This window comes from Coffea eugenioides, chromosome 8, assembly GCF_003713205.1.
Source record: "Coffea eugenioides isolate CCC68of chromosome 8, Ceug_1.0, whole genome shotgun sequence".
Lineage (NCBI taxonomy): Eukaryota > Viridiplantae > Streptophyta > Magnoliopsida > Gentianales > Rubiaceae > Coffea > Coffea eugenioides.
Window position 1 is genome coordinate 46,731,628 of NC_040042.1, and position 19,404 is coordinate 46,751,031.

At 37.8% G+C, this 19,404-nt stretch overlaps 2 protein-coding genes across 3 annotated transcripts; both read left to right on the forward strand.

Annotated features, from left to right (window-relative positions):
• The first annotated feature begins 658 nt into the window (after positions 1-658).
• Positions 659-8,633, forward strand: LOC113779594 (zinc finger CCCH domain-containing protein 13). Of its 2 annotated transcripts, XM_027325228.1 has the most exons (6): positions 659-1,820; positions 3,483-4,581; positions 5,342-5,808; positions 5,896-6,755; positions 6,846-6,929; positions 7,399-8,633. In XM_027325228.1, the coding sequence occupies exons 1-6, from the start codon at positions 1,034-1,036 to the stop codon at positions 8,026-8,028; spliced, it is 3,927 nt and encodes a 1,308-aa protein (XP_027181029.1). In that variant the 5' UTR covers positions 659-1,033; the 3' UTR covers positions 8,029-8,633. The 2 variants fall into 2 exon arrangements, with proteins under 2 accessions (XP_027181029.1, XP_027181028.1); XM_027325227.1 differs by having other exon boundaries at positions 5,342-6,755.
• Positions 8,634-10,510: 1,877 nt separating this feature from the next.
• LOC113779844 lies at positions 10,511-18,757 on the forward strand. The gene is made up of 16 exons (XM_027325588.1): positions 10,511-10,656; positions 10,783-10,929; positions 12,252-12,397; positions 12,473-12,584; positions 12,662-12,744; positions 13,329-13,392; positions 13,502-13,619; positions 14,124-14,278; positions 14,548-14,597; positions 15,708-15,790; positions 16,500-16,634; positions 17,432-17,469; positions 17,597-17,647; positions 17,943-18,110; positions 18,195-18,307; positions 18,422-18,757. The coding sequence occupies exons 3-16, from the start codon at positions 12,276-12,278 to the stop codon at positions 18,543-18,545; spliced, it is 1,416 nt and encodes a 471-aa protein (XP_027181389.1). The 5' UTR covers positions 10,511-10,656; positions 10,783-10,929; positions 12,252-12,275; the 3' UTR covers positions 18,546-18,757.
• Positions 18,758-19,404: the final 647 nt, after the last annotated feature.

Consider the following 19,404-nt stretch of genomic DNA (forward strand, 5'->3'; position numbering starts at 1 on the left):
AACCGACATTATTTGCATACATTACATATATATATCTTCCGCAAAATTAAGGCAAATCAGATAACATTACATTTATATTAACTTTTCCAAATCCCAAACGTTGACAATCTTATGGTTTGGTGCTCAGACTTGTGTTAAGATCATGTAAAAACCGTCTCCGAAGTTTCTCCAAACAATCCTGCTTATAGTTTTTGGCCTTGCATTCATCAAATAATTTCTACCCTAATTGGCACCAAAAAGGATAATCTGTTTCTGGATTACACCAATAAATTCATAATCTCATTACATGCTCCGGAATATAAACAAGGAAACGAGAAAGTTTAAAGCCTATAATGTAAGAATGGATCCTAAACTACTCAATGTTGGGGTGAAAAGTGGTGTATTGCCTTATTTGGATTATCATATTGCTCCAATTTTTATTTTTATTTTTATTTTTACATTTTTCGTAAACTATTAATTAAAAAAAAATGTATGTGCGTAATAAATTGATTTTTCGAACTCCAGTAGTATTGAAGTTTGCGGTAAATTAGGGTTGCTTTTACCTACAAGAACCCTCTCCGTAATTACTTGGCCACGATAAGGTCACAAACGTCCTTTCGGAGCAATTATCCCCAATGCTCCAGAAGTCCAATACGAATCACATTTTAATTTCGCAGTAATCATCAAACCTTTAGCCTCCGATCTCTCGCTTTTTCTCTCCAAGAGTTTTCCAAATTTCTCCACATTTTCGCTCTACTCTGTCTCTCTCTATGCATTTATACAGTATGACCGTCTCTCCCTAAATAAATATTCGTGGAGATTCAATTTTGCCCTAATAGAGCGATCTGATTTATTAAAGTCAGCGGAAGTTCAACCTTCAGGTTTCGAACTGTCGGAATTGTAAGATTCCTTTCGATTTTTTGACTGTCGGCAGCTTTTTTTGAAGAAATCGATGTCGATTGAGTTTTAACAGTGGAGCTAAAAAATTAGGTTCTGCAGTTTGGAATTAGGGTTTGGTGGTTTTGGGAGGGGAGTTCGAAGTGAAATAACAGTTATGCCGCGAAGTTCGAGGCACAAATCGCATAAGCAAAGTAAACACAGCTCCAAAGAGGCCAAGGATTATTATTCGGACTCAGACGAGGATGTGAAGATGAAGGATAGGAACAGTAGTAAAGAGGACGGCGGTGGGTCTGTTAGGGTTTCGAAAGATTCGAGCCATTCCGCTTCTGGGGAGAAGCGGAAACTTTCTTCCTCTTCCTTGTTGAAAGAGGGCAAGGATGGAAAAGATCTGAGCGGCAATGGGAATGTGGATGTTGCAGAAGAGTATGTGTCCTCCAAAAGGCGGAAAGACAAGGCCGAGGGCGGAAGTGGTGGTGCTGGAGATAGGTGGCATGGAGGAGGAGGAGATGAAAAGGATGATGGTGGAGGTATAGAGAAGGAATTTAAAGGAGAAAGTTCAAAAATTGATTTAGAGAAGGGTGCAAAATTCAAGGAGTCTAAGGGGTTAGGGGATTCAAAAAGTAAAAGCAGTAAGAGACATGAGAGTGGTGGTGAAAAGGAGGAGAGAAATGTTGGTTTGCTGGTGGAGAAGGAGGAGAGTAGGAGCAGTAGTAGAAGTGAGTCGAAGAGGAAGTCTGACAAGGAGTCAGGAAGGAAAGAGGGAAAGGATTCAAAGGAAATGAAGGACAAGGATCGGGGGCCTGATAGGGAGAAGAAGGGTCAGGAGAGTAGACGGGATTCTGAGATGCGTCAAGCAGATGGGGTTTTGGCAAAGAAGCAAGGATCACAGTGGGAGGATGGGAGCGAAGATAGACAGAGCAAGAGAGGTAGAGATTATACTGGTAAGGTAACTTATTCGTGTGGTAGGTATAATAAATGATTTTTTGTTGGGCCTTGGTATTCTTGTTCTGATTAGTCTAGCTAGTCGTTGGTGTGTTTAATTAAATTCTGATGTTGTTGTTCACTCTTGGATTGTCCTTTAAATTGGACTCTTTGTTATGGCTATATTTTAAATGTATCTTTTATTGCTATGTTAATAGAACTAGGAAAATGGTTTTGTGGAAATTCTCTCTACAACTAGTAAGTTAGGGATCCTCAAATGTTCAGTTTGTTCTTCATGCTAATAAAGGGAAGATAAAATCAATTTGACTATTAGTGTATGCATAGATAAATCACCATTTTTTTTGGCCTTTTTTACTCCTGCATTAACTCCAGGACTGAAGTCTGGGTATCTACATGTCTCAATTTCTTCCATGGGTATTATTGCGTGCTTGATAGGTGAGGATTACAGGTTTAAGCCTACAGATTTGTTGGAAGGGGTGCTGTTCTATGATGTTTAGAATGGTATAACACTTGTTTGATTCAATGACTTTCTGTTTCCAGCACTCCTCAGCTATCCGAAAGAAAGATGGGGTGAGAGAGAAAGGGGCACTGGAGAGTGAGGAAGAGAGGTTATTTTACTTGCTGATTTTTTAAGAATCCTTTTTAAAAAGGAAAAAGATAAATTTTTGAGTATTTTTTTTTGTACTTTTGCACCAGTCTTATCTTTGTCATAGATTATTTATGTTACTTTTTGCTAATTATGGGGGCACACTTGTCAACAGAGGCTTTAAGCTTTTCCTTTTTTCTTTTTCTGTTTGGGCTATGATTGTGTCCCTGTTATGATTGTGTTTCTGAAATTGAGTCTGGAGGCAGGATGCATGGTTATTTTACTGAAAAAGGTTCAGCCCAATTAAAGAGTTTAATGGTGTACTTGTCATACTTCACAACATGATATGTCATATTTCCAAATGCATCTAGCCAGTTGAGGATATGTCTTTGATTTAGTTACTGCCCTTGTGTCCATGTTTGGAAGATCATGTGGCGCTGGCATTGAATACTATTACCTATTAGATAAATAAATAAGTAAAGATGTTCAACTGCTTACTGGTATTATTATTGGTCATTGGGAACACTTCTTCTGGTTTTTAGTTATTGATAGAGGGTAACGAAACATTTCTCTATCATATTTTCATTACTAACCTCATAGATTTTCTTTGTTTTTAATCGTTTCTTGTTCTCTGCAACAAGCCGATCTTTGTTTTCCTAGTATATGATTTACTGGAACGTGTTATAAGTTAAATGTCATCCAAACAAGAATTGAAAGCTATGGTTATTTGCCAGAACTGTTTTTTCATAGTCCACGACAATGAGCTAAATTAATCTTCTCCTGCCCTTCAATGTTTTTCTGCTTTAAAATTAATTCCTGTCCCCTGAGCACATGATTTTTTTTTGGGGTTATTTTGTGGATATTTGGCCCAAATAAAGCTTATTTCCTAGCTTGCTTCCTCTATGATTTTGTATTTCTGGAATTGTGAATTGAGTTAGAATAGTTAGCTTCGTTTACATTCTCATTGTTGCATTTCCCTGCTGGTGGGAATAGCTAATTGACCATTTTCTTTAGTAATGATGGTGAATTATCTTTGTTGCTTTTCTAATAATTTCTTTGATATTTAAAAATGCAGAATTCGCTATACAGGATGAATTTCGAAATTCAGAGTCAGAGAAGGATCTTGAAAAGAGGATTCGGAGGAGAAGAGATGGTTCTGGTGACGGAGATAGAAGTCAAGATGCAAGAGAAAGTGATGAGAGACATTTTTCCTCTAGGGGTGACCGAGCTAAGGATGGAAAATACAAGGATGAAAGGTACAAGGATGGGAGTTACGGAGATAAGAACCAGGATGATGTGGAGAAAGATGATAGGCACCGAGATGTAAAGTACCGGTCAGATGCTGACAAGGATGTTAAGTATCGGGATGATGGCGACAGAGATGGTAGACATCGGGATGATAAGTTCCGTGAGGATGGTGAGAAAGATAATAGAAGGAGAGAGGATAAGTATCATGAGGATGCTGATAGGGATACTCGACGCAAGGATGACAAGTATCGAGATGATGGTGAAAGAGATGGTTGGCGTAGGGATGATAAGTATCGAGAAGATGGTGAGAGAGAGAATAAACGCAGAGATGACAGGTATCGTGAGGATGGTGACAAGGACAGTAGATATCATGAGGATGGTGAAAGGGATGATAGGTACAAGGATGACAAGTATAGAGAAGATAATGATAGATACAAGGTTGAGAAACGTCGGGAAGATTATGAAAGAGACAGCAGGCGCAAGGATGGAAAGCAAGCAGATGATGTTGATAAGGAGAAGAGACTGAGAGATGCTAAGTACAAGGATGAGCGTGCATCAAGAGACCGCCCAGGGGATAAGTCTGATATTAAGCAATCAAGGGATGAGATTCATGTTGCAGACCTTCATTCAAGGAAATCTAGCATGCGTGATAGTAGTCCTAATTATGATGATCGATCCAGGTTTAAAGACGATCAGGGTAGAAAAAGAAGCTCTGAAAAAGATGATCAGATTGATGTTAAATCACGAAGTACCAAAGATCAACGGTATGATGGTGACAAAAGATTGACAAGTGGTGCCAGGGTAGACTTAACAAGTGAAAGAGGGAGGTCTGCCTCGAGGAATGCTGATCTGGAACTTACTCCAAGCCGCAATAGACATCAAGGTTCCCCTAGTTCAAGTTCTCATGTTACAAGAGAGCATTATAGGTACTTTTGCCCCCCTTGATTGTTAACATATTTAAACAGAGGCCTGACCTGGTCATTTAGGTTACCTTATATATACCTTTTTTCTTAAAGAATGCAAGCTGGCCTCTTTACAAAATAACTGGTTAGTCTTGAAATAATTGGTTGCATGAGAAGAATGTTCTTCTTTAATGGATAATTGGATGCCAATTTTACCAAATCTCAAAATGTGGGAAATGAATTTTTCGAGATGCTTAGCATTGTATCTCGACTATTGACCATCTTTTCTTCTTGCCTTTTCACTTGATATTTTTTGCCTAGTTAATTTGCTACAGACGGTGGTCTGCATATGTGTTTCTCTTTTCCTGGAGAAGTATTACTATTACTGCTTTGGCCGTATGATATTTGGGGCTCTTTTGCAAGGAAGCTTACACATGAACTTCAAACAGAATAAATCGAAAAAAGGGAAGAGAAGAAGGGGAAGAGGCTTTGGGTGGGGGAAGGTTGGAGGTGCTGTTTCTAGTTTACTTGTTCAGATACTTTGACTTAATGGCTTAAAAACATGAACTTTGCAATACAGGAGCATAATTTTTGGTAATATAATTCATTATAACAAGTATTTGTATATGCTATTTGTTAGGAGGTATAGGGACAACATTTCTCAAACATGTTATTGTGATCAATTATATCATACAGTATTTAGCTTGGTACATGCAACCCAATCTTAACTGCAAAGTTAATGAAACTGATGGGCATTGAATGCCTATTTGCTTCCTTCCTCTAGGCTTTCAAAGCAAGACGAGTCCAAGTATAGGGAGTATGCATATGAAGATAGATCTAGACATGGTGTAACTTCTGCAAGAGAGTATTCCAGTGCTGCTGGAGTAACTGATAAAATCTCAGCATCTCGAGTAAGTGAGAAAGTTGTTCAGAAGGATGACAGCCATTTGGTAGAATTTTCAGCTGAAAGGCGCCTCAGAACAGATGCTCGCACTTCTCCCAGACAATTAATTGACAAGTCCCCTTCATCAACAAGTGTAGACCGCAGACATGGGAGCAGATCTGATGTTAGACGGAGTATTGATGTGGAAGAATCTGGGCAGAGGAGTGGTGGATCCCGGGATGCAAAGGATTATCCTGGAAAGGAGAGCAGGGGAGTTCGTGATTCAGCTGTGGAGATGCTTCCAGGAGATGACCTTTCCCAAGTTGATGGAGACAATGTGTCTGTTTCTTCACCTTTTGCTAGAACTGGTAATTTTTCTGTCAGTTCCAAGTCTCTTCTACCTCCTCCATTCAGAACAGGGATTGACAGCCCTTTAAATTTTGGATCTTCTGAAGATGACAGTAGAGTGAAATTTAATGCTCGCCATAGAAGAATTAGTGACCCTAATATGGGAAGAGTGCAAGGAAGCCCTTGGAAAGCTGTTCCTAACTGGCCTTCTCCGATGGCAAATGGTTTCATTCCTTTCCAACACGGTCCACCTCCTGTTGGATTTCCCCCAGTGATGCAGCAGTTTCCTGCTCCACCAATATATGGTGTTAGATCTTCAATGGAGTTGAATCATCCCTGTGTTCCTTACCATATATCTGATGCTGAGAGGTTCCCTGGCCATGGGCGTCCCATGGGTTGGAGAAATCCAGTGGATGATTCATGCCCTCCTCCATTACATGGTTGGGATGCTAATAGTGCTCCTTTTGGTGAGGAGTCTCACATTTATGGTAGGCCAGATTGGGATCATAGTAGGACCCTTTCGGGGGGTCGAGGTTGGGAGACAGGTGGAGAGATGTGGAAGAGCTCAAAAAGTGATGTTAGCATGGATTTGCCTTCTATCTCTGAGAAGGAGAGTCGATTTACTGGTGTCCCAGTGGATGTAGCTTTGGCTGGCCAAGCAGGTCAACAAGCTCAAGTTGAACAAGTTCAACCTGATATTCCAGCTGAAAGCATTGAAACTAGCAAGTTGAGTGATGCCTTGCATAAGAAAACTCCTGAAAATTCAAAGGTTACCACAGAGAAGGCCCTTGATGTCCCCAAAAAGTCAGAAAAGGATGATTGTAATCTTTGCCGTGTATACCTGTCTAAGCTTGACATTTCTGCAGATCTTACTGACCCTGAGTTGTATAGCAAGTGCACAGGCTTATTGAATGTGGATGAGAAAATAGTTTCAGATTCAGAAGATGCCAAGATTTTGTATGTAGAGGTAAAGATAATATTGACATATGCTGTTGTCCTTCTCAAGCTCATATAATAGTCTTCTTATGTCTATTTTGTTTACCCTTGATTTTAACAGGAGGCCTTAGGAGCAAAAGAGCAAGTTCCAACTCCCAACAAAAAGGCATTACTTTTTGCCACCATTAATGACTCTGTTTTCCAGGTATTTGAGTTGCTTAAGTGCATGTTTTGTAATGCATTCTCACTGTAGTTCTGTATCTGTCTTGTTGTACTATAACTTTAGTGTTTGTTTTGATAAGTATCGTCTTCAACTTGGTGGCAGCAGTACTGCGGCTGCAGAGATTATTTATACTATTTTTTTTTGAATAATCTGACGAGCAATGTTGAATTTTTCCATGGTGGGCTGCCTATTGGGTTCATGGTTGATACTTCTATAGATGAAGCGCTATCCTGAATTGGTTACCTAATAAAAGGGGACAAAATAAAGTTTAGAGTGGGGGAGTCAGATATTTCTGATTTTCTGTCGTTTTCCTTTTCAAGTTACAGCTTACTGGTTTTTATATTATATGAAAATTTTCCCATGGTCTTATTGTGCCCTCTCAAGTTTCAAATGGATATCAATTGTACAGTAAAATTTCCTTTCTAAACTGTGTGCATGTCTTTATCCGCAGAAAGCCATGACACTGTACAAGAAATGCAGAGAAGAATTTGAGGTCATAAGTGGAGAGAACACCACATTAGCCCAGTTGTGCAATAAGAGTATTATCAAGTTTGATCAGGAGATGCACCTTTCTGAAAATAACAAAGCTGAGCAACTCTCATCTGCTGACAATGAGCCGCAGCCACAGGATGCCTATCCAAATTGTGCCCTGGAAGTTAAGCAGCAAGTCTTTGTACCTAAGTTGGAAGAAGTTTCTCCAGAGGAAGAGGAATATCAGAAGTTGGATGAACCAGCTGTTGCTGATGTCATGGAGAAATCAGACAAGACAATAATGAACGCAAAGATAAAGGAGGAATTGGTGAATGATATGGATTTTCAGGAGCAAGTTCTTGTCAATTCTGTCTCCATTAAAGATGTAGAATCATCTACTTGTCTTGAAGAGGTGGTCATGCCCAGCAATTCAAGGGCCAATGAGTTGGCCAGTAACAGTGAGGTGCAAATACTGCCCGATTCTAAATGTGGTTCCTTGCTTTTAGCTGATGTGTCCTCTAAGGCATGTGAGGTAGCGATACCAGAGTCAATTGAATCTGGATCAGTAAATTTAAGCCGGATACATCATTCTCCTGAAAATACACATTGAGACATTTTATTTTTATCAAGTTTTTGAAATGCGGTGGTAGCTTTTATTTGCGTATCTTACATATGCTGCTTATCTTCGTTAAGCAATAAACATTGAGTTTTGTCTACATTTGATCTGGGTGTCATTTTGGAGATAGAGAAAATGTTCCCTCTTTCCTGCACTAGGGATCTGACCGGTCGGACTTCAGTTGCTTCGTATTCACTGTCTCCAACTGATTTTGGCGATGCAGGCTTGTGTTTCAGCAGGTTCGTTATTGAGGTGAGGTACTCTTTTCTGAAACAGTTGCTCTACCTGCCGCCTGCTCCAGGGCTATCGGATGTTTTACTTTCTGCTTAGACAAACAACGTTGAACGCTAACGAATACAGCACTGCATTGTGTTATGTGCTTAGGCAAATAGAAAACATACCTGTTGAGTAAAACAAGGGAAGTGAGACTAATCTTGAATTGAGTCTCTCTCGGAAAGTTAATGAATACGAAGTTCGGATCTGCCTTTGTTCCACTCCCAGTATCTAAACAATAGTATATGATAAACTGAATGGCACATGTATTAGTATTTGGACGTTATCGTACTTAGTATCATTATGTTGATTTGGTTTTTTATGTAGGTTAAGGTGCTAAATAGTAATAGAGCTATTTAATAAAATTTTGAGCAAATATATAATTTTACGGAGACACAGGCTGGATATTCATCTAATTTCTATAATTTAAAGAAGACTATAGCCTTACTCTTGAAAGTGGTTTTCTTGGTATCCTTTGTCGTAGATTACGAATTATTTGACGTTATTACTCATATGCTGACTGATTCATGGTTGGAGATCAATAATGTTACTCTGAAGATGTACGCTTGACGTGAAAATAGTTTTTTTTTTTTTTTACGTGAAAATAGTTGTATTCGTTGGTCCTATATTTCCATTAATATGGTGCCCAGGCGCTACTGGTTGGCTGTTCCCTCTAATGTACCCTAGGATGTTGTTACGTGCTGTACTTTTTTTTTTTTTTTTATCAGACTTTTGAAGTTAGTTAATTAAACTTAATCTCAAATTTAACCCCAAAAGCCGGCAACTCTTGAGGCAAATTTGGGGGCTTAACTACCCAAACCCCTTAGAATCGATGTTGTTATGTTCCGTACTTTAAAAGAGCTTTTTGAAAAAGTACTTTAAAAGAGCTGAAAACACACATATATGCAATTTCGAATTTAAACAACTAAAGCAATTTCGTGTGCCATTAGTGCATTCTCGTGCTATAGGTAGCGCTACTTGCTTTCACGTTGTTGATATTATGCAGGAAATTAACAATTTGATATGTTAAAGTAGAATATCATTCTAACATACTTTCTTGTAAAAAATAAAATAAAAAATTCTAGCATAATAATTTGCATTATGCGTTTATTATTATTATTGTTGTTGTTGTTATTATTATTACAACAAAGCGTGGAGTACTTAGTAAGACACTTTAATTGTACGGAAAAATCATAGATTCATATTATTAGTGGAGTAAGAAGGGAATCACTGTGATTATCGAACAAAAAGAAAGGGCATTATTTTTCAACAGCCCTATAATATATTTCTGATGAAAACATTTTGATTCAACTTTGTGGATGTACGCAGTAACTCCTGTGATTAGGGATTCATGAATAATATACTTTTTTAACTTTAATCTTTGGTGCAAGCAGTTTGAATCTAGCGTGCAAAGTGTTTAAAAGGAAAATTCGTTTAAAATGTTTTTTACATTTTCGCAAATGAATTTTTTTGTTCTTCACTTTTAATATAGTAATTTTATATTTCTTACAAATTCAAGTTATTAAAATTTGGTTCTAACCTACGTTTTTTTTTATCACTTTTTAACCTAAAATCACCGTGTGTGAATCACATGCAATCTTTTTTTCTTTTGTATAAAAAGGTGTCATGTTCTACTTTTTTTTAATGGCAAAAATAAATATGAGTTTAGTCCGATTTCACTTTTTTAGGAGAAAAAATGATATGGTTTAGATCAAATTCTACATTTTTAGGGTAAAAATAAATATGGATCAAATCATTTGTTTAATTACAAATGAGATCTAACTTTTTTGTCTTTAAAAAAAATATGATCACATGTAGATCAAGTGATAGATTTATGATAAAAAGTGATTAAAAACTTAAATTGAAACTATTTTAAAAGTGAGGGATGTTTAATTGAAACTATTTTAAACGTGAGGGATATTTTGAACGGTTTTCACTTTTAAAAAAAAGTTAATTAAGAAGGCGAACCCAGGTAATGATGTTGTTGTTAAATTTAGGAATTAAGGAACTGGATCGGGGATAAGACAACTATTTTGGTTGCGCGGTCCGACCAACCAATCTGAGATGCCAATTTCCAGCTAACCTCCTTGAAAAAAATAACCAACCAATGGGGGTAGGATTGCCATTTTACCACTAACCACTACAAACTAGACACCAGATACGTACTTAAGCAATCCCCTTCCAATTAACTCACAACAACATCCACCTCCACCACTCAAATCATTAGTAATTGTGTCCAACGTCAACAACCGTCTTTCCCGTACCAAAAGCAACTTTTCGTAGTCCCCATCTCTCTTGGACCTCGGCAAAACTTCAGTTGATCATCATAATCATCATCGTACTTTACAGGTTCGAGCTACAAGCACCTTCTGTTTTACTTTGTCCAATTACTCGTATACCGCGCTTATTTTATCGGAGTAGTATTTCATTTACTGAATTATGTTTTCAGTTATGATTCGCTAGTTTTATTTGCAGGGGTATTAGTTCAAATCAGTGAGACTTGCGGAAGTTTTGTAGGCCTGAATTCGGGAACTATAATTCTGTGCTGAACCTTTTTGTTGAGATCAAGTGAAATTCGGTTGATATAGTGATTCATTTCAGTTGAGGCGTGTCTTTGCGCTGGTTAGCTCCTAATTTCTGCCTAATTTATTTTAGTTTGAATTCGTACGGAAAATACTCGTTATCTTTTAATTAGTAGTAGTGTTTAGTTGAAGATGATGGGTTGTTATGTACGCTGCAGCAGGAATATAAGCTACTTAATGTTGGATTCAACCTATATTTGATCTGCTTGTATGATCGCTGAAAGAATTTGGCGCATGTCTTGCTAATCACTATTGAATTTTGGGTTGGTTAAGCTCATAATGTACGTATGCACATGTTTTCTTGCAGTTTGCCATTAAATGTTCATCACATAACCAGCTCATATTGATAATTTGTGATCGAACTAATTATTCATTGTCGAATGAATGAGATGATTCAGTAATCTGATGATGTAGTCGAGATTGACTTTTTGATTCACTGTTATACTATGATTAGTGCACAAAATGGCTTTCCTGGATTTCTTTAGAGCTTGTACACTGGAGTGTTTAACACCTCTTTGATTTGGGTAGTGGTGATCAGCAGCTCTTCAAAGCTGTAAACCAGTTTATCGCCTTACTGAAACTGAGTCCTGATTTGCCTTTTGGGCATTCTGTTTTGACATCTCAAGGATAGTAGGGATTAGTTCTCTTCAGTTTTGTCCCCGGAATTCAGATCTATGACATTGTATGAGGTGTAATTAATCCACACCTTTCTTGTTCTTCTTCTTTTCCTTTTTGGTTGTCTTTTTGCAGTAATTTTGTTCATTGCAAGGGGAAACTCAGAATGACACTACATTTTGATGTGTGTATAAAGAACGTGTTGGACAAGAAATCTTAAGACTAAGCAAGTCCTGTTTAAAAAGACTGGCTGTTGCTGTAGTCTCTGATATAGGCCATATACTTCTGAATCCTGTGCTAATCAAATAAACTTATCATTGGACCATTTAGGCATACCACAAGGTACAGTCTCTGATTTTATTTTTTTGAACATTATACTTTGTATGTGATTGAACGCAACAGAAAATAATTGGTTGAGTGTTTTGGAAATTTTACTGCCTTCATTGTTAGCTTACCTTTTATGCTCAGTGGTTTTCACAAGATTACCCCAATGTTTCTACGGGGAGTGGCATCTCTTTAATTAGCTTTTCTTAGTTCTTACTGTGCTTTGAAAGTGTGAAAGAAATTCTTCATGATCTCATCAACTTTAGTAGGTGCTGTTGTGGTAGGAGAGATTTATTTTATGCCATATGAAAATATAGAGAGTTAACTGTAATTTTCAGTATTTTAGGAGAGGTTCCTGTCACGATGAGGAGCCTCCTGGATTTTTGGTGAGTTTGTTCTAACTTAAATTTACATAACTCATAGCTTTTCTGCCCAGAGGTAAGCTCCATGGGTGATGGCCCTCCAGGAATAGAGGTTTTTGCTGATCATTTTCAAGCTTCAACATCTGATGCAGATCGTCCCCAAAGTCAAACTTCTTCTACAGATTCAAGAACTAATAGTTATTTGAGGTATATCTCCTTGAAAGATACCATGTAAATAGTTGCTTTTTTTGAATTAATTTCATCTTCTCTGTTTTAGGATAGGTCCCACAGCAGTTTGTGGGCTCGAAGACAGTTAAAGAGTGCTGCATCAATGTTGAACTTGTTTAGTTTACGGGGGTTACCTTGGATATCTGGAACGGATGGTCAGGAAAAGGTTGATTACACATTATCTTGAACTTCATGATTTAGTAATATGGTACATTGTGGATAACTAGTGAGTGCATTTTACAGGTTGTGCTAAGTGCCACAGAAGTTGCATCTCTTCGATCAGAGATAACTGACTTGGAAGAGAGGGAAGCCCACCTGAAAGCCCAGTATGGCAGTTTTCATGCTATATTTTTTATCTTTTGATTACCCATAGATTTAGTTTTGCAAGTACATGTTTCCTCTTCCTTCGCTCTCGCAATTATGCTAAAAGTAAAGCTCATTTAAGTTCTGACATAGAAATACAATGAATAAATCTAAATTCAACTGCTTCGCTATGCAAAGCTGTCTCAATTCATATGCTCATATTATAGCAAGGATAAAAAAGAAATAAAAATCATCACAACAAAAGCTCTTGGATCAAATGTTGATGATAATTTGTATTCATTGTTCAAGTTATAACCACGAAAGCCTTTGTGGGTCAATTGTTTTGGAGTCAATAGATATATTGCTCAACATCTCTCTCTCTCTCTCTGCGATATCTTGTTTTGAATTAATCGACTGAAATAAAAAGTCATGGATGACTTGGCAATTCCAATTTTGATTGAGCAATCCTGTCTATTTTCCACATTCATATGAGTGTGTCTGTGCGTGTGTGTTCTTGTGCGCGTATTGCGTCTGGAATAGTTAATGTAGATACCGTGGAGCATATTTAAAATGTATGTTGCCTGAAAATATTTCCTGTCTTATACAGGCTGGAACATCTTGATGAAATATTGCGATCTGCTCGTCTATCAGGCTATTTGTACTTGAGAACGGTAGGGACCGTGCAAATTCTTTCAATTCTAACCATATGCTTGTAGTAAGACCCCGTGTCCTGTCTGCACTTTGCATACATCATTACAATATATCTCATTTCTTTGGCAGAGATGGGCAACATTACCAGGAGAACCTCCTCCTCTTGATGATGCTGAGGTTGACGACTGGCTTCCACGCTTTGTTGTCCTCCAAGGATCGTGTATTTTTCTGTATTTGGCATCGACTGGTAATCAATCAGAGTCTTAATTTTCAGCAGTGACTTTTTTCTTCAAAGTATGCATGTCCATTCACATCAAAGTTGTTGGAGACTTCTGTATTTAAAAGTGCTCATAGATTCTTTATAATCTTAGATGGTAGAGAGTACATGAAATCTTCTGTCTGCTTGGGTTGGTTTTTCTACATGCCACAGTATGTTCTGTTGTTAATTGAACCATTAAAAATAGATGGTGTTTGGTGACTTATTACACATATTTATTATCCTTTTTATACATTAATGGCTTACCACAAAATAATAGCACATCAGAGTTATCAAGTTTTTTCTCCATTGTTTAATCTCACATATTGATGCTTGTCATTGTCAGAATGTAAAATGCGATGGGTTGGGCTGCATCTCACTTGTAATTTTGAAAATTGTGGAATTCCATTCCAACCGTTTCTTGCAGCTTGTAAAATATTAGCATCCATACTTTCTGTGTTCTTTGTCAATGAGCTTATATGTGACAATTTACAGATTTGAGTCCCCAGGACTCCACACTACTCTCTGATGTGGTTGAAGTTGGTCGTCTTCCAAACCTTACACGAGAAGATGAGGAAATCCGATATTGCTTTTACATCTTAACCCGTCATGGCCTGCGCTATGAGTGCTCAACTGCTTCCGACGTGCAGGTAGTTGTTCTTCTTTTTGGTGGGGAAGGTGTTCTTCTTGACCTCATTAGTGGATTATGAGTAAAAGCCAACTCTAGACCTCCCAGAACGTGTTATTTTGTGCATGACTTTCTCTTTCAGAATTTGACCATTATCTTACAAGTGAGAAATGAGTCAAATGGTTTTAGAATTAGGGAAAAACCCTAATCCACAAATTGTTCCCTCCTAAGTTGATAGAAACTGGATGAACATGTGGATACAGGTCTCGCTAATTTCTTTTTTCGCCTTAGGTGGATGTTTGGTTGGAAGCATTACAAATCGACTGCAAATTGGGATCTGAGTCTAAAGCTGTTGATGATTCAAGGGAAACTTGACTGGGTTACATGTTCAAGCTTGAACCGTAAATACTGCCGAACATGTTGTAAATAGTAGCATCTGATTCCTGACTCTTGACTGCAACAACGAGAAATTATTTTGTGTGATTTGTACATATCCCATTCCAGCTAGAACCATAATCAATGGTGCTTTTAGCCTTTTACTACTAATTTTGTGAAAAGGTTTTAGAACTCACGATTGTACATCAATTTTATTTCTCTGGGCCGTGGTAGATACGGTTCACATGCTGTCAAGCGTAGTGGTGATATTTGATATACACCAAAGTTTGTGCTTTCTTGGTTTGGCAGCAACACAACACAAGACAATATTATGCGGCAAAATTATGTACCATTTGATTTTGGCCGGGTGATGGAACATCAACAGTTTCTTTATGTACATGGAGTTCCAACAAAGTCATTCACTGTAAAACTATTCCAATACTGGCAGTGGCAATTAGTGCGTCTTTCCACTTTATTCCATCGAACAAAAGCATGGTCAGATTAGAATAAGGAATAAAGTGATATAGCAAGAAAAAAGAAATCTGTCTTGACATATAAATGATCCTGTTTGGATAGAGCGTTATTTGAAATAATTACAGTAATTTTTTTTGTGATGTGATATATGTGAGATAAAAAGGTGATTGAAAATATAAAAAGATGAGTTGAAAAATATAAGCTGAGGAATAGGGTTTTGACTGAGGAGTGGACGTAACCAATGAGTAGCCTTTAAGGTCTCTAACCTGGGTAAATATGATAACTGCCAGTTGTCAAAGAAGGACTCCACGTACCACACCTAATTGCATAATGTACAACCCCACTGCTGCACTTTTGTGTAGTGTACCGTGTACTTTGCTTTACCGAATCAAATCCATTACTCCTAGAAGCAGAAGCAGAAAAGCTCGCTCACTCAATCCAGGAGAAAAGTACATCACTCATCACTCCTATCATTATATACTCATTTCTCTTTTTGACCTTTTCACCTCAAAACCAGAAGCCGCAGCTCCACGTTTTTCATAAAGTTCGATTACATAAACTCGGAAAAGGGAAATAAAAAAAAAAAGAAAAAGAAAGATGAGATCCGAGATTTGCAGATCCGCTGCACGAGCTGCAAGGACTCTTCTTTCTGCATCCACCAGGCAGAGCTCTCGTGCCATTTCCGGTAAATTACTTGCGTCGCTGCTGCGTCACGAATTATTTGAATTGTTTCTTCCTATGTTTCGATAACTTTTTTATTCTCTCTGGTTTAAAATTTTGCTGTGTACGTTTCATTAGTAGTTGGCCTTTTTGCATTGTTGGTTATCAACTCGCATGCAAGTTGACAAGTGTTCTTCTTTTTGTCGGACAAATGAAAGAAAGAAGTCAAAATTGAATCTTTTATACTCTTTTCGAAGTATGTGCAAAAATCATTATGGTATTGGCGTATTTGTGTTGTGAGTCTTTCAAGATTGTTTTGTTTGTCGATTTGAGTCAGAGGAGTGCTGGTGGAGTTTTTGGTTAGCCTAGGACTAGGCCTGTTTTTGTAACTCTGTAGGTGTATTAGATTGACATGTTGCCGTCTGTGACCCTGCTCTTCTGGAATTAATGAAGAATGTTCGTTTCCGAATTGAATTGATAAAATCCCATTCAGATTTCTGTTCCATCTGGGCATCTGCAAATGCTCGTTCCTTCTCTCTGATTTTTTCGGCCTGTGTCTTGTCTCTCGTGTCTCTAGACAATCAATCGTAGCAGATAGATTAATATATTAATCTGTTATTTTGTCTGTTTTTGCACATTGGGAAACAAATCTCACCATTAGTAGCTTTACAGCGAACCTGTTTTAATGCTTACCTGAAGCAATATAAGTAGTGAATATATTTCTTTGGTTGCAGAAGGGCGAGCAGCAGCAGCTGCAGCAGCAGTTTCATTGAGAGGAAGGGCAACTTCCCTTGCCGCGCATAGCAGGGTGGATCCAGGAAATGCTTCTAGAAGTTGGATTTCAGGGCTCCTTGCCCTCCCTGCAGCAGGTTCCAGTTACCAAATTTATATGTCAAATTCACTGCTTTGTTCCAGCCGCTGTCTTTGTAGATATGGTTAAGATAATCGGAGGTTGGATTAAGGTTGCTGGATCTTTTAGTTTAACCATATGTTCTTATATGTGTCACCTCTGGCATTAAGAGCACTTTTCATCAATAAGCAGCCAGAACAGTATGACCGTGGCACTCTGGAAATAAGTTTTGAATCAGCCAATGCGCGGGCAACGTCCTCTTGTAGGCTTAGAATCGAAATTCTATACATCATAAATTCAAGTGAAAAGAAGAGGAGCCTTGTCCCTGGCTTAACATTAGCATTGTGTCATCCAGGACCTCTTCTACAGTAATTATTCCATTCTTATTTCTTATGCATGGAATGGGGTGAATTAGTTTGTTCAGGTTGTACTCGAGCATGAGTTACTGCCTTGTTTTTCTCGCCCGACAGTACTTGATTATTGCCTATAATGCTTAAAAATTGAGTCTCCAATAGCTCCTTGAGGTTCAAAACTGTAGATTGTGATCTCCCTCTCCCTCTCTCTCTCTCTCTCTCATATGGGCAAATTTGGTTTGTACTAGAAATTGAACATATAGATCCTTGTGCAATTGGTCTTACAAAATCATGATCTGGAAGCTGTCTTTCACTTCATTGTGAGTAGGATCAGTCATTTTGATTGCTTGTTTACTTTTAAAGCTCCAAACCAGATACTTTAAGTTGCTCTAGATTGTGCATTACAATAACCACGTTGGACAACCAGTACTTATTATTCTTTCAATTTCCTTTGATTCTGCAGCTTACATGCTCACAGAGCAAGAAGCACATGCTGCAGAGGTACATTATTTGCTCTCCTTTCATCCTACTGCTCCTCACATACACATGCACACATAATTTTGCCAACAGTATTTTTTTGTCAGAGTTTTCTTTGTGACTGATTCTGCGCCTTTTCCTCTCTATTTAGTTGGAACGCACTTTTATTGCCATCAAGCCTGATGGGGTGCAAAGAGGACTGGTATGATGCAGTCAAATTATTCTGTCGTCCTACAGGGACACCTTGCTTATTTGGATTTCCGAATTGATTACCAACCGTTTAACATGGCGCTTGACTGGAAACTTCCCTCTTGGATATATGTTATACACTTTTCTGTTCCTTTTTACTGATTTTGTGTTTTGGTGTCCTCTTGAGAGAATAGGCCTGGATTGTGCTTTTCAATTCAGTTCATCATCTAGAAATGGATTATTTTTCATGTTCTCCGTATCTCATTGAGCATCTTTGTTTGATCTAAAATTGTGTTCCTGAGTTTCAGATTGCAGAAATCATATCCCGCTTTGAACGCAAAGGTTTTAAACTCGTGGCAATCAAAATTGTGGTTCCTTCAAAGGACTTTGCACAAAAGCATTATCATGATCTCAAGGAAAGACCATTCTTTAATGGCCTCTGTGACTTTCTAAGCTCTGGTCCTGTCATTGCAATGGTAAGATGAACCAAACTCTGCCATGATCTGTTTGACTACTTATGCAACCGATAAAAACTTTTGAGCGCATTTTTGCTCGTTTAGGTTTGGGAAGGCGAAGGAGTAATAAAATATGGCCGGAAACTTATTGGTGCTACAGATCCACAGAAATCAGAACCTGGAACCATTAGAGGTGACTTAGCTGTTGTGGTTGGAAGGTAACATTCTATGTGTCAAAGTGGTTTTGTTTTTCTAAAATCTGTTTGGTCTTTAGAATTACGTGCTTAGTATATTTGGACGTGTCGAATTTGTATTGGCTTTTATGCTTTCAGAAATATTATTCACGGAAGTGATGGCCCTGAAACTGCGAAGGATGAAATCAGCCTATGGTTCAAGCCCGATGAGTTGGTTAGCTACACGAGCAATGCAGAGAAATGGGTCTATGGAAGCAACTGAGACAATTTTTTTCTTTAATTTACCGTTTCTTCTGCAACTTCGGTCCACGTCAAAGAGTGGATAAATACGAAAATTATCAAAATAATGTGCATGTGTTTGGGCGAGGAACAACACATTAGTTTGGAACAAACTCGCTGTGAAAATCATAGCAATAATTTGTTTCCTCAAATTAATTAGCACATGACTTAGTTCAATGCAATTTTACCTTGACAGTTCGTTTCTCTACCAGTTAATATGCCATTATATGTTTAGTCTTTGAAGACTGTATGACTAAGCGCTAATGCATCATGACAAAGATAGAGTTCTCTCCGTTATCAAATTCAGGATTCGAATTTTGGGTCTAGGTGAAAAAAATGTAAAGAGGGATGAAACATAAAAAATAAATAAAAATAATCATTGAAGAACAACAACCCGTCGAAACAAATACTAGCACTATAAACAGAATAGGGGGTTAGATTCATATAGAGGGTTGAAACAAATACTAGTACTATAAACAAAAGAGGGGTTAGATTCCTAATGGGGCTTATATTTGCTCCTGAGAATTCATATGTGTATCTTAAGTGATGACAAGAAGGGCACTTTAACTCGTAGAGGGGTTAGGCTTGCTCTTAAGAACTCATATGTGTATCTACAATAATCAAGCGGGAGCATATGATTTGGTGTAAATAATCTGTTGTCATTTTTTACAATTTTTTTTTTATCCTTTAACTAACTTTTCACCGTTAACCCACTTCAACTCAAGTACTGACATCATACGACAAATGAATTACATGTTTATCACTTAAACATAACCTCTGACAGATAATTGGTTGATTTAATTTTTTTTGTTTGATTTTTATGATTTTTTGTATTAACTTTT